Source organism: Nothobranchius furzeri, chromosome 16, assembly GCF_043380555.1.
Source record: "Nothobranchius furzeri strain GRZ-AD chromosome 16, NfurGRZ-RIMD1, whole genome shotgun sequence".
NCBI classification, from domain to species: domain Eukaryota; kingdom Metazoa; phylum Chordata; class Actinopteri; order Cyprinodontiformes; family Nothobranchiidae; genus Nothobranchius; species Nothobranchius furzeri.
In genome coordinates, this window is record NC_091756.1 from 21,764,775 (window position 1) to 21,789,534 (window position 24,760).

General features: G+C 43.2%; 1 protein-coding gene across 2 annotated transcripts in view; it reads left to right on the forward strand.

Moving 5' to 3' along the window:
- unc13d (unc-13 homolog D (C. elegans)) overlaps positions 1–24,760 on the forward strand; it is a 118,438-nt gene that overhangs the window by 86,788 nt on the left and 6,890 nt on the right. For both annotated transcript variants that reach the window (XM_070545486.1, XM_054736485.2), the window contains 21 exons: positions 10,043–10,135; positions 10,210–10,310; positions 12,443–12,560; positions 12,846–12,967; positions 13,050–13,140; positions 13,215–13,271; positions 13,379–13,476; positions 14,494–14,545; positions 14,632–14,762; positions 14,889–15,006; positions 15,083–15,235; positions 15,310–15,405; positions 15,482–15,688; positions 16,238–16,312; positions 16,392–16,471; positions 16,563–16,677; positions 20,933–21,004; positions 23,550–23,633; positions 23,716–23,836; positions 23,905–24,028; positions 24,205–24,422. In XM_070545486.1, coding sequence (XP_070401587.1) covers positions 10,043–10,135; positions 10,210–10,310; positions 12,443–12,560; positions 12,846–12,967; positions 13,050–13,140; positions 13,215–13,271; positions 13,379–13,476; positions 14,494–14,545; positions 14,632–14,762; positions 14,889–15,006; positions 15,083–15,235; positions 15,310–15,405; positions 15,482–15,688; positions 16,238–16,312; positions 16,392–16,471; positions 16,563–16,677; positions 20,933–21,004; positions 23,550–23,633; positions 23,716–23,836; positions 23,905–24,028; positions 24,205–24,422 — 2,326 coding nt within the window. The remainder of the gene's footprint in view (positions 1–10,042; positions 10,136–10,209; positions 10,311–12,442; positions 12,561–12,845; positions 12,968–13,049; positions 13,141–13,214; positions 13,272–13,378; positions 13,477–14,493; positions 14,546–14,631; positions 14,763–14,888; positions 15,007–15,082; positions 15,236–15,309; positions 15,406–15,481; positions 15,689–16,237; positions 16,313–16,391; positions 16,472–16,562; positions 16,678–20,932; positions 21,005–23,549; positions 23,634–23,715; positions 23,837–23,904; positions 24,029–24,204; positions 24,423–24,760) is intronic.

The following is a 24,760-nucleotide window of genomic DNA, read 5'->3' on the forward strand; positions in this document are numbered from 1 at the left end:
TTTTTAATGAACATGAGACGGGTCTCTAGGTTGTTTTTAATAAACATGAGACGGGTCTCTAGGTTGTTTTTAATGAACATGAGACGGGTCTCTAGGTTGTTTTTAATGAACATGAGACAGGTCTCTGGGTTATTTTTAATTTACATGATACGGGTCTGTGTTATTTTTAATGAACATGAGACAGGTCTCTGGGTTGTTTTTAATGAACATGAGACAGGTCTCTGGGTTGTTTTTAATGAACATGAGACAGGTCTCTGGGTTGTTTTTAATGAACGAGACAGGTCTGTGTTGTTTTTAATGAGACGGGTCTGTGTTGTTTTTAATGAACATGAGACGGGTCTGTGTTGTTTTTAATGAACATGAGACGGGTCTGGGTTGTTTTTAATGAACATGAGACGGGTCTGTGTTGTTTTTAATGAACATGAGACGGGTCTGTGTTGTTTTTAATGAACAGGAGACGGGTCTGTGTTGTTTTTAATGAACATGAGACGGGTCTGTGTTTTTTTTAATGAACATGAGACGGGTCTGTGTTGTTTTTAATGAACATGAGATGGGTCTTTGGGTTGTTTTTAATGAACATGAGACAGTTCTGTGTTGTTTTTAATGAGACGGGTCTGTGTTGTTTTTAATGAACATGAGATGGGTCTGTGTTGTTTTTAATGAACATGAGACGGGTCTGGGTTGTTTTTAATGAACATGAGACGGGTCTGTGTTGTTTTTAATGAACATGAGACGGGTCTGTGTTGTTTTTAATGAACATGAGACGGGTCTGGGTTGTTTTTAATGAACGAGACGGGTCTGTGTTGTTTTTAATGAACATGAGACGGGTCTGTGTTGTTTTTAATGAACATGAGACGGGTCTGTGTTGTTTTTAATGAACATTAGACGGGTCTTTGGGTTGTTTTTAATGAACATGAGACAGGTCTGTGTTGTTTTTAATGAACATGAGACTGGTCTGTGTTGTTTTTAATGAACATGAGACGGGTCTCTGTGTTGTTTTTAATGAACATGAGACAGGTCTCTGGGTTGTTTTTAATGAACATGAGAAAGGTCTCTGGGTTGTTTTTAATGAACATGAGACGGGTCTCTGGGTTGTTTTTAATGAACATGAGACGGGTCTGGGTTGTTTTTAAAGAACATGAGACGGGTCTGGGTTGTTTTTAATGAACATGAGACGGGTCTGTGTTGTTTTTAATGAACATGAGATGGGTCTTTGGGTTGTTTTTAATGAACATGAGACAGTTCTGTGTTGTTTTAATGAGACGGGTCTGTGTTGTTTTTAATGAACATGAGACGGGTCTGTGTTGTTTTTAATGAACATGAGACGGGTCTGTGTTGTTTTTAATGAACATGAGACGGGTCTGTGTTGTTTTTAATGAACATGAGACGGGTCTGGGTTGTTTTTAATGAACGAGACGGGTCTGTGTTGTTTTTAATGAACATGAGACGGGTCTGTGTTGTTTTTAATGAACATGAGACGGGTCTGTGTTGTTTTTAATGAACATTAGACGGGTCTTTGGGTTGTTTTTAATGAACATGAGACAGGTCTGTGTTGTTTTTAATGAACATGAGACGGGTCTGTGTTGTTTTTAATGAACATGAGACGGGTCTCTGTGTTGTTTTTAATGAACATGAGACAGGTCTCTGGGTTGTTTTTAATGAACATGAGACAGGTCTCTGGGTTGTTTTTAATGAACATGAGACGGGTCTCTGGGTTGTTTTTAATGAACATGAGACGGGTCTGGGTTGTTTTTAAAGAACATGAGACGGGTCTGGGTTGTTTTTAATGAACATGAGACGGGTCTGGGTTGTTTTTAATGAACATGAGACAGGTCTCTGGGTTGTTTTTAATGAACATGAGACGGGTCTCTGTGTTGTTTTTAATGAACATGAGACGGGTCTCTGTGTTGTTTTTAATGAACATGAGACAGGTCTGTGTTGTTTTTAATGAACATGAGACGGGTCTCTGGGTTGTTTTTAATGAACATGAGACAGGTCTTTGTTGTTTTTAATGAACATGAGACGGGTCTGTGTTGTTTTTAATGAAAGTGAGACAGGTCTGTGTTGTTTTTAATGAACAGGAGATGGGTCTGTGTTGTTTTTAATGAACATGAGACGGGTCTGTGTTGTTTTTAATGAACATGAGACGGGTCTGTGTTGTTTTTAATGAACATGAGGTAGGTCTGGGTTGTTTTTAATGAACATGAGACGGGTCTGTGTTGTTTTTAATGAACATGAGGCAGGTCTGGGTTGTTTTTAATGAACATGAGACGGGTCTGTGTTGTTTTTAATGAACATGAGACGGGTCTGTGTTGTTTTTAATGAACATGAGACGGGTCTCTGTGTAGTTTTTACTGAACATGAGACAGGTCTGTGTTGTTTTTAATGAACATGAGACGGGTCTCTAGGTTGTTTTTAATAAACATGAGACGGGTCTCTAGGTTGTTTTTAATGAACATGAGACGGGTCTCTAGGTTGTTTTTAATGAACATGAGACAGGTCTCTGGGTTATTTTTAATTTACATGATACGGGTCTGTGTTATTTTTAATGAACATGAGACAGGTCTCTGGGTTGTTTTTAATGAACATGAGACAGGTCTCTGGGTTGTTTTTAATGAACATGAGACAGGTCTCTGGGTTGTTTTTAATGAACGAGACAGGTCTGTGTTGTTTGTAATGAACATGAGACGGGTCGGTGTTGTTTTTAATGAACATGAGACAGGTCTGTGTTGTTTTTAATGAACATGAGACGGGTCTCTGGGTTGTTTTTAATGAACATGAGACGAGTCTGTGTTGTTTTTAATGAAAGTGAGACAGGTCTGTGTTGTTTTTAATGAACATGAGATGGGTCTGTGTTGTTTTTAATGAACATGAGACGGGTCTGTGTTGTTTTTAGTGAACATGAGACGGGTCTGTGTTGTTTTTAATGAACATGAGATGGGTCTTTGGGTTGTTTTTAATGAACATGAGACAGGTCTGTGTTCTTTTTAATGAGACGGGTCTGTGTTGTTTTTAATGAACATGAGACGGGTCTGGGTTGTTTTTAATGAACATGAGACTGGTCTGTGTTGTTTTTAATGAACAGGAGACGGGTCTGTGTTGTTTTTAATGAACATGAGACGGGTCTGTGTTGTTTTTAATGAACATGAGACGGGTCTGTGTTGTTTTTAATGAACATGAGATGGGTCTTTGGGTTGTTTTTAATGAACATGAGACAGTTCTGTGTTGTTTTTAATGAGACGGGTCTGTGTTGTTTTTAATGAACATGAGACGGGTCTGTGTTGTTTTTAATGAACATGAGACGGGTCTGGGTTGTTTTTAATGAACATGAGATGGGTCTGTGTTGTTTTTAATGAACATGAGACGGGTCTGGGTTGTTTTTAATGAATGAAACGGGTCTGTGTTGTTTTTAATGAACATGAGATGGGTCTGTGTTGTTTTTAATGAACATGAGACGGGTCTGTGTTGTTTTTAATGAACATGAGACGGGTCTTTGGGTTGTTTTTAATGAACATGAGACAGGTCTGTGTTGTTTTTAATGAACATGAGACGGGTCTATGTTGTTTTTAATGAACATGAGACGGGTCTCTGTGTTGTTTTTAATGAACATGAGACAGGTCTCTGGGTTGTTTTTAATGAACATGAGACAGGTCTCTGGGTTGTTTTTAATGAACATGAGACGGGTCTCTGGGTTGTTTTTGATGAACATGAGACGGGTCTGGGTTGTTTTTAAAGAACATGAGACGGGTCTGGGTTGTTTTTAATGAACATGAGACGGGTCTCTGTGTTGTTTTTAATGAACATGAGACAGGTCTGTGTTGTTTTTAATGAACATGAGACGGGTCTCTGGGTTGTTTTTAATGAACATGAGACAGGTCTGTGTTGTTTTTAATGAACATGAGACGGGTCTGTGTTGTTTTTAATGAACATGAGACGGGTCTCTGTGTTGTTTTTAATGAACAGGAGACAGGTTTGTGTTGTTTTTAATGAACATGAGACGGGTCTCTGGGTTGTTTTTAATGAACATGAGACAGGTCTGGGTTGTTTTTAAAGAACATGAGACGGGTCTGTGTTATTTTTAATGAATATGAGACGGGTCTGGGTTTTTTTTAAAGAACATGAGATGGGTCTGGGTTGTTTTTAAAGAACATGAGACAGGTCTCTGGGTTGTTTTTAATGAACATGACACGGGTCTGGGTTGTTTTTAATGAACATGAGACAGGTCTCTGGGTTGTTTTTAATGAACATGAGACAGGTCTGTGTTGTTTTTAATGAAAGTAAGACGGGTCTCTGTGTTGTTTTTAATGAACATGAGACGGGTCTGTGTTGTTTTTAATGAACATGAGACGGGTCTGTGTTGTTTTTAATGAACATGAGATGGGTCTCTGTGTTGTTTTTAATGAAAGTGAGACGGGTCTGGGTTGTTTTCAATGAACATGAGACGGGTCTGTGTTGTTTTTAATGAACATGAGACGGGTCTGTGTTGTTTTTAATGAACATGAGACGGGTCTCTGTGTTGTTTTTACTGAACATGAGACAGGTCTGTGTTGTTTTTAATGAACATGAGACGGGTCTCTAGGTTATTTTTAATGAACATGAGACGGGTCTCTAGGATGTTTTTAATGAACATGATACGGGTCTCTAGGTTGTTTTTAATGAACATGAGACGGGTCTCTGGGTTATTTTTAATGAACATGATACGGGTCTGTGTTGTTTTTAATGAACATGAGACAGGTCTCTGGGTTGTTTTTAATGAACATGAGACAGGTCTCTGGGTTGTTTTTAATGAACATGAGATGGGTCTGTGTTGTTTTTAATGCACATGAGACGGGTCTGGGTTGTTTTTAATGAACATGAGACGGGTCTGTGTTGTTTTTAATGAACATGAGACGGGTCTCTAGGTTGTTTTTAATGAACATGAGACGGGTCTCTAGGTTGTTTTTAATGAACATGAGACGGGTCTCTGGGTTATTTTTAATGAACATGATACGGGTCTGTGATGTTTTTAATGAACATGAGACAGGTCTCTGGGTTGTTTTTAATGAACATGAGACAGGTCTCTGGGTTGTTTTTAATGAACATGAGACAGGTCTGTGTTGTTTTTAATGAACATGAGATGGGTCGGTGTTGTTTTCAATGAACATGAGACGGGTCTCTGGGTTGTTTTTAATGAACATGAGACGGGTCTCTGTGTTGTTTTTAATGAAAGTGAGACGGGTCTGGGTTGTTTTTAATGAACATGAGACGGGTCTGTGTTGTTTTTAATGAACATGAGACGGGTCTGTGTTGTTTTTAATGAACATGAGACGGGTTTCTGTGTTGTTTTTAATGAACATGAGACAGGTCTGTGTTGTTTTTAATGAACATGAGACGGGTCTGTGTTGTTTTTAATGAACATGTGACGGGTCTGTGTTGTTTTTAATGAACATGAGACGGGTTTCTGTGTTGTTTTTAATGAACATGAGGCAGGTCTGTGTTGTTTTTAATGAACATGAGACGGGTCTGTGTTGTTTTTAATGAACATGAGACGTGTCTGTGTTGTTTTTAATGAACATGAGACGCGTCTCTGTGTTGTTTTTACTGAACATGAGACAGGTCTGTGTTGTTTTTAATGAACATGAGACGGGTCCCTAGGTTGTTTTTAATGAACATGAGACGGGTCTCTAGGTTGTTTTTAATGAACATGAGACGGGTCTCTGGGTTGTTTTTAATGAACATGAGACAGGTCTCTGGGTTGTTTTTAATGAACGAGACAGGTCTGTGTTGTTTTTAATGAACATGAGACGGGTCGGTGTTGTTTTTAATGAACATGAGACGGGTCGGTGTTGTTTTTAATGAACATGAGACGGGTCTCTGGGTTGTTTTTAATGAACATGAGACGGGTCTCTGTGTTGTTTTTAATGAACATGAGACAGGTCGGTGTTTTTTTTAATGAACATGAGACGGGTCTCTGGGTTGTTTTTAATGAGCATGAGACGGGTCTCTGTGTTGTTTTTAATGAAAGTGAGACGGGTCTGGGTTGTTTTTAATGAACATGAGACGGGTCTGTGTTGTTTTTAATGAACATGAGACGGGTCTGTGTTGTTTTTAATGAACATGAGACGGGTCTCTGTGTTGTTTTTAATGAACATGAGACAGGTCTGTGTTGTTTTTAATGAACATGAGACAGGTCTGTGTTGTTTTTAATGAACATGAGACGGGTCTGTGTTGTTTTTAATGAACATGTGACGGGTCTGTGTTGTTTTTAATGAACATGAGACGGGTTTCTGTGTTGTTTTTAATGAACATGAGGCAGGTCTGTGTTGTTTTTAATGAACATGAGACGGGTCTGTGTTGTTTTTAATGAACATGAGACGTGTCTGTGTTGTTTTTAATGAACATGAGACGCGTCTCTGTGTTGTTTTTACTGAACATGAGACAGGTCTGTGTTGTTTTTAATGAACATGAGACGGGTCCCTAGGTTGTTTTTAATGAACATGAGACGGGTCTCTAGGTTGTTTTTAATGAACATGAGACGGGTCTCTGGGTTGTTTTTAATGAACATGAGACAGGTCTCTGGGTTGTTTTTAATGAACGAGACAGGTCTGTGTTGTTTTTAATGAACATGAGACGGGTCGGTGTTGTTTTTAATGAACATGAGACGGGTCGGTGTTGTTTTTAATGAACATGAGACGGGTCTCTGGGTTGTTTTTAATGAACATGAGACGGGTCTCTGTGTTGTTTTTAATGAACATGAGACAGGTCGGTGTTGTTTTTAATGAACATGAGACGGGTCTCTGGGTTGTTTTTAATGAGCATGAGACGGGTCTCTGTGTTGTTTTTAATGAAAGTGAGACGGGTCTGGGTTGTTTTTAATGAACATGAGACGGGTCTGTGTTGTTTTTAATGAACATGAGACGGGTCTGTGTTGTTTTTAATGAACATGAGACGGGTCTCTGTGTTGTTTTTAATGAACATGAGACAGGTCTGTGTTGTTTTTAATGAACATGAGACTGGTCTCTGGGTTGTTTTCAATGAACATGAGATGGGTCTGTGTTGTTTTTAATGAAAGTGAGACAGGTCTGTGTTGTTTTTAATGAACATGAGACGGGTCTGTGTTGTTTTTAATGAACATGAGACGGGTCTGGGTTGTTTTTAATGAACATGACACGGGTCTGGGTTGTTTTTAAAGAACATGAGACAGGTCTCTGGGTTGTTTTTAATGAACATGAGACAGGTCTGTGTTGTTTTTAATGAAAGTGAGACAGTATAATTTTGGCCCCCATACCGCGCCATAAGACGGGTCTCTGCGTTGTTCTCTATTAGCAGAGGGCTTGATGTTGGAGCGCTACCATGGAGACCAGTGGCTGCAGGCAGAGCCGGGTTAAATAAATGGACTACACTAGGCAGGCTGCTTTTCATAGTAAAATGAAAACGTTATCTTAAGTTTTGATCTTGCTTTATGCTCATTCAGGCTGTTGTTGCCTCTGCTGAATCAGAAATTCTGTGTGAGTTTTCTGAGTGTGAACTTATTGTTTGTTATGCCATTTGAACATTAATAAAAATATTTGGAAAAAAATTAATAAAACCAGCAACACTTACCAAGGAAACCATTTAGCATGCTCCACTCCCGGATAATCTTCAGCCTTCCAGCATCACAGGCCTCAGTCACTGCAGAAACACGTCTTGACGGCATCATCACAATCTTGTGCTGAAATAATAAAACGTATACATAAGACAGCTGTTTCAGGTGTGAATTTACTTGTTTGTTTCTCATATTTCATTTCATTATAGTAGAAAGTTTAGCCCCATATTATACATTTAATTTATACTGTATGCATCTTGCATTTGATTTTCATATTCACTTTACTTATGCAGAAAAATCCCGATCGAATGAAGCGGAGATTGTGTGCAGCTGTGCGTACTCCATGTTTGATAGATCACAAACCCCAGGGGTCTCATTTATCAAACATGGCGTAGAATCCTTACTAAAACCGTACTTAAGCTCAGCAAAAAAAATGTACTTACGCCAAGTAGGTTTGTGATCTATCAAACATGGAGTACGCACAGCTGCACGCAATCTCCGCTTCATAAATCAGAGACTAACGAGAATGATTCTCAGCTGCATTTTAGTCACATCCTGCCCTCACCACGCCCACTTACTGCCATAAACAGTCAATGCAAAGTGCCTTGTGAATCTCATGCATATTCATAAGCCGGCTGTTGCAGCGCTCCGCCAATGACATGGCGACCGTAGATCAAGGCAGATCAAGGAAGCGCAATTTCACAGAAGCAGAAGTTGAGGTACCTGTGGGTGAGGTGGAGAAATGAAAGGAAGTGCTTTTGCAAAACAAATAAGAGAAAATCCACGGAGTGGCACAGCGTTGCTGAAGCCGTCAATGCTGAGTTCTTCAGAGAGATCTGTGGCAGATATAAAAAAAATGGTCCAATAGGGATTTGATCCCTAGACTCCTGGGTGAAAGTCACGTGTGCTAACCAGTCAGCCAAACAGAGATCTCCCCTGTACAAGTAGCCAGGACACATGACCAATCGGGTCACAGTGACAGGACACACACTGTCACAGACACATGATGTTCTGTCTCAATCTGTCCCCCTGCTGATATTCTGCATTCTGTGTTCTGGCTTCAGGCTGTGTGTGTGTGTGTGTGTGTGTGTGTGTGTGTGTGTGTGTGTGTGTGTGTGTGTGTGTGTGTGTGTGTGTGTGCGCGCGTGCGTGCGTGCATGCGTGTGTGTGTGTGTGTGTGTGCGTGTGGGGGTCTTGTTCTGTGTAAAAACCAAACGTAAAAACGAAGCGGTACAAGTGATAATGCTGCAGGATTTCCTAATTGTATCTTCTCAGCAGCAGCACTGCAGGTGCTCTCCATGTCCAACATGTGTGTAAGCCAGGTCCTTAGTCAACTTAAAGTTGCACACATTTTTCCACTAAGTTTTCTTTCATGAATCCCAAAGTTTGCGTGGAAAGTTGCTTACGCAGTTTTCTGACCCCGTTTTGTGCGTAAGCAAGCTTGATGAACGAGGCCCCAGGTCATTAAGCCAATCAGTAAAAAGTTTCCTATATAAGGAACCCAGCAGGTTGCATCGAGTCACTGACTAGTGTCAGAGTCTTTACAGTAATCCTCATACTAAGCATGCATGAAGCGACAGTGGAGAGGAAAACTCCCTTTTAACAGGAAGAAACCTCCAGAGAATCCTGGCTCGGTATAAGCAGCCATCCATGGGTCAGCCATGGGGCAGCAGTAGCTAAGCAGGTAGAGCAGGTTTCCCAGTAATCTGATGGCTGCAGGTTCAATCCTGACCAGAGAATTCTGCTGTTGTGACCTTGGGGAAGACACAACTCACCTTGCCTGCTAGCGGTGGTCGGAGGGACTGCTGGTGCCAGTGTTCGATAGGCCTCGCCTCTGCCAGTGCGCCCCAGGGCAGCTGTGGCTACATCGTAGCTCATCCCCACCAGCGTGTGAATGACTGATTGTGTTGTTAAGCGCCTTGGGGGGTTGTAGGAGGCACTATACACAACATTCTCATCTGAGGCCATGAGAATATCATGTGTAACTTTCACTAATGCGGTTTCAGTGCTGTGATACTCTAAAACCGGACTTCTCCAAATCAGCAGTTTCACAGATAAATTAGACTCAAATGAAATAAAAATTATTTTATTTTTGAATGATCGCATACACGACACAGTTACATGTTTGTAAGTTGAGCTTAAGTAACTTTGTTCCCTTAATAAATAAAACTCCATTTTGTATCCTCACAGGTTGCTTGTTTCCATTAGACTTTGCTGATGTGAACGTATTTACCCGGTAGACTACTGGGCCACTGCACCATTGGACCGAGGGCCAGTTTAATGTTACTGTTGTATTGTTGTGCTTGTTACATGATGAAATATGACAACAAATGTTTCAGTTGATTGTTTTGTTTCTAGGCGTTAAGAGGTTAAGTCCAACAAACAAACAAAAGCATGATAAATAAGGGGTAAACACTTTTACCCAGCCCTGCGTGTCATAAAGACCACCATCATGATTCGGTGTTGTGTGACTGACAGAGAGACGAGACGCTGAGCGCCGGCCGCAGTGCTTACACCAACTACTGTGGGATTCTGCAGCAGTTTGTCCAGGCTTACATCTCCAAGGAACAGGTGGAGGACCAACGGTTGTCTCGGTCCTGTTTAAGTGTCGGTTTTCTCTAACCATCCGTCTCATGTCTTCTCAGAGCTCCGCTCCATGGAAAGGCGCATTGTGCGGCGAGGCTCAGACTCTGCTTGAACTTTACGCTACACAGAATGATCTCTCTCCTTTTCTGCAAGACCTGGCGTAAGCAGTGCTTTCAGTTTGCCGAAGCAAAGGTACCTCTGTATCTCACAGAGCTGCAACAAGACTTCTCATAACCTTTCTAGATTTCTCAGTTTCTTTTTTATGACAAGCAGAAATGTGAAAGTTCTCAGAAAATGTACAAGTTTTTTCTCAAACTACAGAAACATCCTGTGTGTGTGGAAACTTCTGGTTTCTGCAGGTCAGAAGGTGTGAGACAGCTTCGGGGGGTGGGGGGGGTGGGGGGGGTGACTGACTGGAGTCAAAATGGAAAATCTAACTTTCCAAGTGTGACAAAATGTGAATGAAATGAGAGAAAAATGGGAACAAATCAAGACTGAAGACTCTACAATGGCATTTCTGCCTGAAGACAACATTCTCAACATGGTACTGAAGCTGCAATCACACTCAGGTCAGCTCGGTCTGTCACAGGTGTGGCAGTGTGAGCGTCCTGTCACAGTGTTCCGATTGATCATGCGCCCTGGCTACTTGGCCAAGGGGATGTCCCTTCGGCTGACTGGTTAGCGCGCGTGACTCTCACCCGGGAGTCTGGGGATCAAACCCGCCCCGGCCCTCGCTTCTCCACCGTGCCACACTGGTAGGGTAGTTGTGTGGATGTCCGTGCGGAACTGACCCTTTTTTTTCTGACCCGCTTCCCTCCGTTTTATGCTGAGCCCACCATACACACGCACCCAATTGGCTGGCTGATGTTCATGCCTATTTGCTAGTGGGAGCCTCTGATTGGCCAGTGGCGTGATGTAAGGTAACACCTTCTCTGACTGCAGCTTGGATCGGGCACTCTGGCCGTGGGACGCGAGGACTGACCATCCGCTGTGATCCCCCAGCAGCACAGCAGCTCAGTGAGAGTAGGAAGCTGTGTGCTTCGTGTCAGAGTCTCCGAAAGCAACACTGCTCACGTCTGCTTTTGTTTACTGTTGGGAAGATCATCATGGACTTCTCCATGCCTCATTAGCCCCGCCCACATGCTCAGAAACATCCACGTTCTTGAGAAAGCTGTGTAAATGAAACTGAGGCTGAACTCACTGACGTGTACATGATCTATTATTCTCTTCTTAAGGAGCCCAGACGTTCCTCCTCCAGTACCTCCGTGGTACCACGAGGTCTTCCCAGTCTAGACTGGAGATGTAACTCTTGAGTGAGGCCCAGGGTTTCCTCCTCAGCTGCTCCTCTGCACGTGGAGGAGCAGCAGCTCTACTTTGAGTCAGTCCCAAGCTCCTCACCCTGTCTCTGAGACTGAGGCCGGCCACTTGATGGAGGAAACTCTTTTGGTTGCGTGTATTTGCAATCTTGTTCTTTTGGTCATGCGTAGATTGTAACCACCAGTGGGGTTTGGGTGTGCTGATCGCCAAAACAGACCAGTTTAGAGCACCCTTTGCCCCAATCTGCCATCGACCTCTCACTCCCCTGGTTCTCTTGTTTGTGAACAAGACGCCAAGACACTTAAACTCTTCCACTTGAGTTTGGAACGCCCCTCTCACGCAGACTTGGCAATCCATCCGTTTCCTTTTGAGAGCCACAGCCTTGGATTGGGAGATTCTGATCCTCATGCCAGCCGTGTCATACTTAGCTACAAACCTCCCCAGCAAGAGCTGAAGGTCACTGTGTGATGGAGCTAGGTGGACCACATCATTGTTAAAAAGAAGAGACAAGATCCTCCTGTCATCACAAACCTCCCACCCCCACTCACGGCTGCACCTAGACTTTCTGTCCATAAAGTTCCTGAACAACCAGGAGCAGGTCTGGCTTACTGCAGGTCTCAAAAAGTGCCACGAGAAAGCAACCGAGTATGATTCCAACTGATATCTTTTCACAATTTTGTGTCTCCAACTATTCACAAGCAACCACGGCTCAGTCAGGTATCCTGGCCTGTCTGAGAGGATTCTCGGGTTTGGTACCCTAATGAAGATCCCAGTTTAGATGCATCAGTGGGGATTTTAGTGCAGCTCTAGTAAAGCCTCACACACACTTCCTGTGTCAGTGTTGGGATGTTGCACCAAAATGTGACTAATGTGGTGAATAACAGCTAGTATTATGGGAGCTGTGCTGTTCTGCACCATACCGCACAACCCTGCTCTTAAATGAAGAACGTGTGTGTGATTGTGTTCACCTGCCAGGAAGTGGGTGGCCTACAGTAAACTGTACCAGAGTTTAGAGGTGGACTCGTCTGTGCTGCTCCAGCAGCTCACCAGTATCGAGTACCACTGGCATCAGCAGGAGCTGCCCTACCAGCAGGTAAAGTCACTGTCAGAGCTGGGAACCAATCCACAGGTGAGCTCATGTTTTCTGATCAGAATGGTCCGAATGTGTAAGCTCCGTCTATAAAAGAGCTCACCCTCTTCCATCACCAGTAAAGATCAAGATGTAAGGCCACAAAACCTCGTTCCACCATTTTCATAAGCTGCTCGTGTTATTGTGGTACTTTGGGAGTTTTTGCTTGCTGGGTTTGATCACGATGGTTAACCAAAACTTTCAGAAGAACCTAGAAGTAGTGTTGAGAAAGTGGCATTGTATTTCCAGAAACAGGAACTTGGGGATTCTCTCCACGGGTTTCTGCAGTACGGGCTGTGTTTGGTGGCCAAATACCGGGACATCTTCCCTCCGACTCCTACTGCTACACCAAAATTACACACGCTGCTCAGGTATTTGCTGTTTTGCAAGTCTTTTTAGCAGCGCTCTTGTCAGTAAGGCCAGATGAAACACGTGAATGTGCTTCTTTGTTAGGATTTTGGTCCAAATCTGTAAGACTCAGGCCTTTCAGAAGCTGAACCCAGCTCACTTTGAGCTTCACGATGAGATCAACGATGCCATACAGGTCAGACATCACCTCCGGAGCGCTCTGACAGACTTTTATCTACTGTAAATTTTCACAATGTGCTTTTGTATCAGACAGGGACTGAGGAGTGGTTTACCATCAAAAAGGGTTTGCATCAGCCCATGACTAAGGTAAAGCCAGTCACATCACAGAAGACTTAATCCTTGGAGTTCTGGCTTCCACTTGTTTTTGGATTTATGTTACTGTGCTCTCGTGTCTTTGTCCTGCTGGCATAAAGGACCTGAAAGAGATCGGCAGCGCCCTCTTCAAGTTGATCACAGAGGTGAAGGAAGACATCAAACACAACAAGGATGTGTGGAACAGAGTGTTTGTCAGGTAACATGAACAATCATGTGCATCTTTGTCTATTGTGTGTGTGTGCGAGTGTAGGGATTAGTCATAACAAACCTCTTAAACTAGTCTAACAGAGGTGCAACCACATTTCAAGGCTGCGTTAATAATTCTGAGCTAATGTCAAAGGTCACTGGTCCCAGCACAGTGTTGACTTCAGTGAATTGGAAGAGAAATGATGTAAAACTAATAGGGAACAGTTAACGTAGATCTGGTGAACTTGTCATGGCATCATGACTCTTTGATGTTGCGTAGAGTACCAGGGAAACATCTGCAGGTGCACCATCAGGATGATGGTTGCTTTTGGTCAGTAAAGGGAGGGAAATGTGAGTTTCTTACAGCCATTATGGGACTGTAGTGGCCAGTGTTCTCCACCATGTTGGAAAGGAAACTCTGACTGTTGAATGTCAGATTCAGGAGGAGATGCTTGGGCTGTGGAAGAGTAGACCATCTTCTTGCTAGCACAGGTGCTGAAGGAGTCGTGGAAGTTTGCTTCTCCATTCCCATGTTGACCCTTAAGAAGACTGATCCCCATTGGTGCTGAACTCTTCCACAAAGAACAGAATACTTTAAGGCGGTAGTGAAACGTCCAAACCTGGTAACAGCAAACCCTTAGACCTCTGTGTATAATAACGAAGAACAAAAGAAAATGAAATTGTCCGACAGAATACTGTCAGATGAGGAGAATGGTTGGGCTGGTTGCAAAAGGCTTTTACCGTATGGCAAGCGAGTGAATTTTCCGTAGGGGTGGAATATCCCTTTAATAGTAAGGACAGAAACCCCCAACACCCGGTCGGAGCTTTGAGTAGAGCTGCTGCTCCTCCTCAGTGAAAGGAGTCAGCTGAGGTGGCGATCCTTCAGCCGGGGGGGACCAGAGACTGTACATGTCCCGTCAGCTGTCCTACCTTGGATAAGTGTCGAAAAATCAATGGATGGAAAATTAAATCAACTGAAACAGGTTGAACAGGATTTTTAATACTGAATGTCTCCTCATGATTGCAGTGCCGTGCAGGTGGATGTGTTTACTGCTGTCTATCAGAAGTTTGACTGCCTGGTAAGGATAGATGGGATCAGTTTGAGCCCTGTTAATCTCGTCCTCACAGCTCCTCACCAGTTTTTACTCTCTCTTGTTATCCTTAGCTTACAAATGAAGTGAAGCAAACCTTATCATTAATGGACGGCCAAATGGAGCAGAACCTTGCCAAAAGTTTATTTCCTATTTATCTGAGCTTGCAGACCATCCACAAAGACAAGGCTTTTCTGCAGAGGAGGTCCGAAATCTTGATAATTATTCAACTCAGACTATTTGTTGCACATCATTTAGATTCAAGCTGAATCTCTCAACAAAAAAACACACACAAAGGCCATCATTAATGCCACAGCTGTAACTGTTTCAGGGGGTTTCTTCAGCTGTCGAGCTTTCACGAGGGCTTCAGAGAGGCTCTTCCATACTGGCTGAACCAGGCTTTCAGCACCACTCAGGACAGGGTGGAAAGGGCGGTGCAGGTGGACCAGGTAACACATCCTGATATACATATCATGTACTGTGTGTCATCATCATCACATGGTAAAATCCCAATTGTCCACCCAGCTCCAGCCATTGCAAATTGGTGCCGTTCCTATCAAGCACAGCTCCTCAGCAGTGGACTCGGTCGCCTGCATCCAGCCCATCTATCAGCTGTGGGACCAGCTGTCCTGGCCCGATCCCGAGGAAGCCTTCATGCTCATGGTCAAGACTACTGAGGTGTGAAACTCCTCACATAATGAACTCTAGGTTACATCGGAACGCTGACTGTCATTGGTAAATGTGTGTTTTAGGATGTGTGTAAGATTGTGGTGAACTACTCCCACCTCCTGAAGCAGAGGGTCAGGGTGCTGTCTGAGAACTCCGACCATGGCAGCGCCATCAACATGGTAAACGCACCCCTATAGAAATGCAACACACGCTGCTTCGCATGACCGCGTCTCAAGCCTCTCCTCCTCTCTGCAGCTCTGTGTGGTTGTGAACGACCTGGAGCACATGCGCTCAGTGCTGGAAAAGCTTCCTGTTCAGCTGAAATGGGAGGGGCTTCGAGAACGCACTCAGAATGTCATAGGACAGAGCCAGTTTGAAAACACTCTGCATTCACAAAAACATCAAGCCCTGAGCACCCTCAGTCGAGAGATCAAATCAGCATTAGCCACCCTGGGGAGGAAGGTAGTCGTCTCTTTTTATTTAAACGGTCGATTTGATGTGTCGGTGTCGGTGGGTTGTGGTGCACTTGCAGTATAATCAGTCAGTATCTTACCTGCAGTAGACAGCAGTCAGGGTGATCTCCACATATATGGCTTTTTACTCTTCCCAGCTGGTATTATTGGATCCCGTTTGTCTTTAGCAAATATTAACAACAACTGTTGTTTAGAGCATTTATGCAAAGCGCACAATTTGCATCATTTTATGCTGCCATGTTGGTCTCAGCTAGCCTAGAAATGTAGACCAACCGCAGCACTGACACAAGATGTTGCTTTGCAAGTTGGTCTAGTCTCCATTGTAGCCTCAGCAGGTCTACCACTGGCCTGAACAAAAGGCTCAGGAATAGCCCGGAAAGTTTGCATTTGGGTTTTCTTAGATGGCAAAAAGATAGTGTTGAAAAGATCCTGCTGTAAGAAGTGGCTAGCCCGAAGCATCGCTCCCCAGTCCACCAGCTGAGATCGCTGATTGCCACCTAGCATGAGTAAAATACTGAATGTATGACTTTGACTTTAGTTATACACCGATATTGAGATTCACGTCAGAAGCATGTCAACCAGACGGAGAATCCCCTCCAAGTCCACAGAGGATGTGAGTTACCCGTTTCATCAGCATTCAGCTACACACGCCAGCTGTTTCGCCTCATGTCCAGCTTCCTGTCTGTTGTCAGGCTGCAGCCCCGCTGATGCGCTACCTTGAACAAGAGCTGGAATACATGAATGAAAACCTGGTCCAAGAGAACTTCAACAGGTTGAGACGACTTCGTATGAGATGCCTTTCATTTTAGGTGTGATAGTTTGTGTCTAGTCTAGTGCTTTTACTGTCTTCCTGCTGTGTGCAGCCTCCTGACTCCTTTATGGGAGAACTCGGTGAAGATCCTTCATCAGATGTTTAATCAGCATTCACAACAAGAAGGGCTCATGGTGTTCAGCCAGAGACTGCAGTACACCCTGCAGGTTAGTCCACAGCCACGTGCTGAACCAAAAGTTTTTATTGACACAACTTTTCTGAGCTTAGCTGCTCTCGCGTTGCTGCCGGCTGCCCATTAGTGCATTTGCCACGACGTTGTCCGATCCCCTTTTGTGCCGGATTTCCAGGGAGAACTCCTTGAGTAACAAGGCCCATCTCATTAACCGCTGATTGTGGTTGCACGTCCGGTCGAGAAAGGTCAAAGGGTTGTGACCTGAAAGAACAAGAGTAGTGAATCCACCGTTTCCAATGTACACATGAACATGTTGCACGGACCATATAAGAGCTAAGGTTTCCTTTCAATGGTGGAATAGTGGTTGAACTTCCGGGAGAAGTAACAAACAGGGTGATCAAGCCCATCAGTATCTTCCTGGATCAAGACTGTCCCAGCCCCGACACTACTGGCGTCAACCTCCAGTTTGAATGGCCAGGAAAGGTCGGAAGCTGCAAGGACGGGAGCACAACAAAGCAGTTTCTGAAGAGAGACAAAAGCTTGTTGACAGCCATGAAAAGGGGATCCGAGTACGTAACATATCCGTAAGGGGTTTTGCTTCTGTTGAGAAATTATGACAAAAACATCTGTAATATCCAGCCATGCCCAAAAATTATCTGAGCTCCCGGCAAGTTTTTGGTGGAGGAAATGAAACCTTGGCTTGGATCTTGTCTGATAGGGCCTTCACCTGCTTCTTTACCTAGATAACGGACAGTGGCTTTCACAAACTCACGTTTATCAAGGTTCAAGTGGAGGTTAGCTGACTTCAGTCTTTCCCTAGGCCACAATGCTCGGCTACGATCGCAGTGGTCTGAGGCTCTGCTTGTAAATTAACAGTCCTAGTCCATATCTCCACAGGCGACCAGCTTGACTACAGACTCGCACCGAAACCAGTCCGCCATGTGGGTGGGCCACCCCGGTCCCTGGAGTCCCTTGTTAGCTTTTTGGGTTAGCTAAGTTAGATAGCTCAGTAAGCTAGCTAGTAGCTACATTGGTTCATTTGTTCCAACCGTAACAGCCCCATCCTCAGCTACACCTCTTTTTCCATTTTTGGATTGTCTGGGCGTGACGAGACGTGTGACATGGTCAAAATGGCGGTGGTGGGAGCCTCCCATTCGGAAACAAAAACTTATAATTTGAGCCTATGGACATTAATTGTCCAGTATACATGTCGATTCTTCGAACTGGGAGACAGCACAGCATCCTATCACCAGGACGCTGCGCCATCTTCTCATGCTGTCTGCCTGTTTTTTCCAGTCAATGAACCACTCTGCCATCTACGGTCATTTCTTATGACCCTTTGACTACATTTCATGGCTCATGAACACACATATGTCTAAATAAACAATTTTAGATTATTAATAATTAAATGTAGGTGTAATGGATTAGAATTACATTTAATTAAGGACCATAAGACATTAAAGATTCATAGTATGAATCCCATCTTACGGACCCTGGGTTATTTAAATCAGAAGATTGGATCTTGTTATTACATCAACTGAGAGACAAGAGAAGAGAGAGTCTTTCAAACATTTGAGTAAATTTATTACTTAATGATTTTTAAACAGTTTAACTAGACTAACTCTCTAATGATGAATGTTATGATGGAATGAAGTGTGAGGTGAATGATATTAAATTCAGAACCCTCGCATCTGGAGTAGCAAAGTTGAGTGGGAGATGATGTTTTGCTCCTAACTGATCAGAGTTTGAGACCCGTGGTCATAAACACATGAGACGCCATTGTGTCGCAGACACATACCCTCAGCAAGACCTCCGTACAGATCCGGATGCCAGGTCCACGACCCTCCTCCGGTACTGGAGCCAATGGTACAACGTCACAGCACGACAAACCAGTCTTTGGATAGTCTCCAGGTAAAAAGCGACAGGTGTTTCACAGCGTCAAAAAGAGACCCTCCTTGGGTCAGCGAGTTCAGCTTTTATTCTGAAGGAACCATTGTTTGTTGGTAACAACGACAGATTTTTCCCAGCTTGAATGGTTCTCAGCTTAAAAAGAGAAGTATAGATGGCCTGTCCCTACTTCACTTAACATGTGGTGAACTTCATGGGATCTTGAGAACAGAACTTAAAATGGCGTTGGAACTGTTTTATTAATCTGGATGTTTTTGATTCTGAACGAATCAAAGCTGACAGATTAAACAAACACCACAGAGACTCTGCCACGCTTCAGACTTGAAGGTTCTGATTGGATCAGCAACAGCAATGTGTCATGTATACAATCGGAAAACCACAACAGTCAAATGTTAAATGTAATCTTTAACTAAACATTGTAGTGACAGGACTGTGACGTGGCAGTTATGGGTAGCAGTGAACAATGTAAGTTAATGTAGAACAACTATTAAAACTGTCTAAAACCATTAGACTATCTTACCTGTTTAATACATGTGACTAGCACACAATGATTATTAAAATATGCAGCATCTCCACTCTCCGCGCCCCCAAATGATGGAGATTCTCTTCTTCACTTTAAGGCTGAGCTTGGCCTTAAAACAGGAAGCTTCTCAGCTGCTTGGATCTGGGATTATCTCATAATCCAAATGTCACGACCCTAGCTCAGGCTTGTACACAGATGGACCTGAAACGGAGATCTTTTTTTTACCACCATGATAATGAAGCAAAGTCTACATCCATCAGTCCATCCCTCTGTAACGTTATGAACTTCATAATTTTCAGCTCCACACAGCTGCCCCTGTACACAGTAACACCCGTGTAGAAAACGCCAAGGTCGGGTGTTCCTCAGACTGTTTACATTCCAGGAGAAGAGCCAGAAGGAGAAGAAGAACTCTTTTCAATAATCAAAGTACTTAATTTGTGATTAAAGCTATTCGAAACAGATGTTGATCAATAATAATCAAGTGAATGATCTGTGGAATAAAGATGTCATGATTTATGTGTTTAATGAAAACAGGACTACTGCACAGACTGACCCTCATCTCCATAGAAACGCATGACACATTTTTTTAACCAATCAGAGCTTTCGGCTGCCGCAAGAGAATCTGGCTTGTTGACTTAAAGTGTCCAATCTGCTTTACTAAAACTTATCAACAATTCAGAGATATAAAACAAGGCAACGCCATTTTAAGCTCAGTTCCATTTTGACTTCAGTTCTATTCACCGTCATCCCAAAGAGAAGCACAGCCTGGCCAGATGTGTTTTCTTCTTTAAACTAAGAACTGTGAAGTTGGAGATTTTCGTCGTTTAACAACCAGACGACATCCTTTCAAAATAAGAGCACCTGCTGACACTGCCGATTGTTACCTGGGTCGACCCTTCAGACGGGCTTTGAAACGCTGCGATAGCTGTTTCGACCAGCTCCAGCGCACATCCGAGGTCTCCAGACCTGGCATTTCCTGATCTACCTGGGAGACCCCCACTGGGTACGTACACGGCAAAATAGCAGCTCATGTCATCACTTTATAAGCCTCGTGATATCTAGTCATAACAATCAAAGACTACCAGATTCAATGACGTCAGCCTAAGGAGTCTGAACCAACCACACACACACACACACACACACACATCGAACATCACATTCATTTCCAAACAACACAGAGTTAGTCCTGATAGATTGTAGAATTTATAATAAAATTCTTAAACGATCCCAACTCTCTCTTTTCTTGTCTCAAGGTCAATACAGAGTGTTAAATGAACTCCCTGATGTTAAAAACAACCTATTCTTCTGATTTATAAAAACTAGATCTACTTACAGTATATTAAAATACAACTCTAGATCGTTACATCACTCTATTTTTCTACACCTCCTTCCTCCAATCATCACTTCTGACTGGGCACCATTCACTCACTCCTAACCTGGGGAGCATGTTTATAGTTGAGAACCATGTCCTAAACTCTGCGGTGCTGACTCTAGTCCTGGACGCGTCACCAACCACCCTGAAGGCCTGACGTTCCTAACAGAACTACATCTACAAAATGCTCATGAGATGCTCTCATCTTCACAGCTAAGTCTCAACATCCTGTTCACAAACACAAACCCGTTGTTTTGGCAGTGGTGCCATTCTTATGATGAAGTGTTCAGAAAAGACCTGTTGGCATGTTGTTGGTCCATCTGCATTAAAAGTAAACATGAATGCACATTAATGAACAAACAACAGTGTCATGCTTTTATTCAAGAAAAGGAGGAAACAGTTGGGTTGTTGGCTCAGCCGAACCTCAAATACATGGCTTCACTCAGTGTGTGTGTGTGTGTGTGTGTGTGTGTGTGTTAATTCCAGTGCCTTGAGCAGTGCTTTCATGCTGAGGGGAATGGACTCTCTCTGCAAAAGCTCCACTCGGATGAGTACCAGGTGAGTGACCAACAGCTGAGCTTCAGCTGGGCCCCCGAGACCCTGATGTCTCACATCCTGGTGTTTTGCCATTCTATATGATCAACATCAGCCCAAAACAACGGGGAAAAAAACACAGTCACGTTTACATTCGAACTTGAAAATCAATTTACAGAAATGGGGAGAAAAAGGAAACAGAAAAAGAAGGATAAGAACCCTAACTCCATCCTGTAAACCAGTGGAAACCCACCCCTTTTCATCAGTTGGGTCAGTTCATCTGCAGAGGAGACCCGACAGTTCTCTGTAGGTTACCTCGAACCTGGCTGATAAGAAATACGCAACATTAGTTTATCACACAATTCATGCAGCACACATGTTGTTTATTTTGGGGGCTAACCAAGATATGCAACTCCAGAACCTTTTAATTCATTTACACTCACAGAAACAATCAAAACACATATTTAGACTAAATAAGGTCCAAACTGTAACACAATAAACAGACAGTGAGGACTCTCCGCTGCACAGGACCCAACACGCAGCATCCACGTCACAGAAGACCAGCCTATACTGACCCGGTACCACCGGCAGTGGCGGTTCTTCATCGAATTACTCCCCGGGCGAGGCCCCCTTTGAGCGCCCCCCCCCCCCCCCCCAACCGCCCCCCACCACCACCACCACCACCACCACACCACCCCACCTGCATGAACACACGCATGTTTTCTACAAACAGGCATGTTTTATTAGAAGGACTATTGAACATTCATTTTTCTAAGTTGCACATATTTACATTAATTACTATGAAGTTGTCAGAATGTAAAGCACTATACATTATATACTGTATCAAAATATATAGAATCAAATATACAAAAACAAACAATAACTAAATATTAAGAATATATGAACATAATAGATAGTAAATATTCTAAATAGCAAAAATATTTCACACATAACAAACTAAAGATAATCACTACAGCATTGCACTTAGAACAGAAAACACAAACTAAAATTAAAACCTAACCTTGATGCAACGTCATCAATAATGTGAATAATATGAAATCTGCTCCCCTACTGAGTGATTGATACTAATCAGAGCCAGGTTAGTGAGCCGCCCCTGAAACATAGTTGACCTCAGGTATGACTTGATCAAGTTTTGAAAAGCTCCTCTCAGCTTGAGCCACAGTGACTGGCAGAGCAGTCCAAAAGTTGGGGTAGATCTCCAATAGATCTCATGATCCATAATATTTTAGAATTGCCTCTGAAATTGTAATTTAAACTGACATAAAAAAAACTGTAGACTACCAAAAATGCCAACTTTTACAGAACAAATCATGTAAAAAATAACCAGTGCAGCCATCTGCAATAAACAAACAGGATAGTTAGTGGTGACTGGGGAGTTTTCTTCTGCTTGTAGAGTTGTTTTATTTATTATTATGTGAACATGTTCAACATGTGTTTGTTGTTGTTCAGGCAGGCCACAGGCTGCAGCGAGCATTTAACAAATCCTAGTTTGAATCAGTAAAAACCGATTCAAGGACTTTTTTCAAACCATTTGAATATTGGTTTAAATATTTCAGCCCTATTAGCTCTGTTAGCAATTAGTTGACCACATTTAACCGTTAAAATCCCAGTTAACTGGTTCAAAAAATTGAAAACATGCATCATGAGAGCTACATACCTTTATCTTTCTGCTCTGTTTTCTTTTTTTCCCCCTGAATGGGGCACCTGGTGGTTTTAGCCTTTTTATGTTCATCTCTTCTGTTTGGCTCCTGACTCAATAAGTTTCCTTTAGTCAGGACTAAACAATTTGACCTTGATGGGGGGGTGACCACAAAATCGTTTTGTTTTTCCTTTTTTTATTCGGCCATTTCACACAATTCAGAGAAACCTGAAAGAATGATAGGCCTGTGTTTATGATATTATGAATGAAATATGGAAGAACGTTAAGATGTGATTGGCTTTAGCCATGTTAATACAGTTGATTCAGCCCCTGCACGCTCATTTCATTTGGGAAAGACGCAGAGGTGAATTCCCCCGCCGCACCCCTCCCCTTCCTGTTCTTCATACACACACGGAGCACGTGAACGTTCTCAGTCAGCAGGAGCGCCTGCAACTGCAGGGGGCGCCAACTTGCTGTTTCCAATCCAGACACTGTCATATGACAGATAATAGAAAACCTCGTGCGGCGCAGATTTCCTTTTTTTTTTTTACTCCGCGCTTGTGCGCCCCTTTTGTGTCATGAAAAAATGCCGCCCCGGGCAACTGCCCTGTCTGCCCGTGCCTAAAACCGCTACTGACCACCGGTACCACAGATGAGCAGCCTGTAGCAGAAACAAACAAACAAACAAACAAACGCAGAAAGGAAAGACCCAACTGGTGGTGGGGTTGTCACAAAGTGGAGATCTAATGAGTTCTGTCTTTGTGCTTCAAGTGAAATGTCTCCAGGCCCGTGTGTGCGTGTGTGTGTGTGTGTGTGTGTGTGTGTGTGTGTGTGTGTGTGTGTGTGTGTGTGTGTGTGTGTGTGTTTCTGTAAACATCTTGGGTTTCTGACCTGCTGCTCTTTCTCCAGACTCTAAAGGCCCTCCTCACTCACCACTCCATGACCAGCCAACAGCTTATAGAGAAGTTCTTTAGGAGAAAAATAACGGAGCAGGTGAGTTTCACAGAAGCACCGGACGTGTTTGGGATCAGGATTATTCTGACTAGTTTTCCTGTCTCTGTTGTTTCCACCACAGAAGAATTACAGTGGGGAGAAATATGGTGCCGTGACTTTTCTCGCAACCTACAGGATATCTGACCAAAGACTCAGAGTTGATGTGCTGAATGCACTCAAACTCTTACCAATGGACAGCAATGGTAGACATCTAGATGTGGGCTCTGTGAACCCGACTTCCTGTGTAAGCTAACGTTTTGGTGCTTGTCAGGTTTCAGTGACCCCTTTGTGCACCTCTGCCTGGAGCCTCACCACATCTTTCCTGAGGTTGAGCCTCGCTGCACTCAGATCAAAAGATGTGACCTCAATCCTCTTTTTGATGAGACTTTTGAATTGTAAGTTCCTGATTCTTAGTTTCCACCTACTTATTTGTATTAATACTCTCTGTGCAGGCTGTTCCATTTTTCCTGTTAAACTCAACAGTTCACGCTTCTCACCGTGCTGTTCTTTAAATGATCCACACCTTTAAGGCTCTGCTGTGTTAGCTGACTAAAGGTTTTCTACATCACAGCCTGGTTTCCCTGGACCAGTGCCTCGCTCCAGGAGCTTGCCTGGTGATCACAGTTCTGGACCATGACACCTTGATGACGGATGACTTTGAGGGTGAAGCCTTCCTGGCTCTTGAAGATGTTTCAGGGATTTCTACCAAAGAAGAGGAAGGACAAAGCTTGCAGTCAGATACCTCCTCTGGACAGAAACGCCTGCCTCTGATGCATCCTAAACCTAACGGTGGGTTTGGGAAGACTCGGGATAGTCCTGGGAGTTGTTTTTTTCCAGGCTGGGATGATTACGTAAAATTCTAAAGATTTGTAAAAACACAAACTGGGTTCATAATTTTGAATTTATTGTGAATTTTCTTTCTTCTGTATAGAATAGAAGTTAAACATAAGGGTTCAAATATAAACACACTAATCCCACAAAATAATAAGTGCAATATCGCGTGGACATCAGGGGCAGTCCCACTGGACTGGCAGACCGGGGTGGTGGTCTCCTTATTTAAAAAGGGGGACCGCAGGGTGTGTTCCAACTACAGGGGGATCACGCTCCTGAGCCTTCCTGGTAAGGTC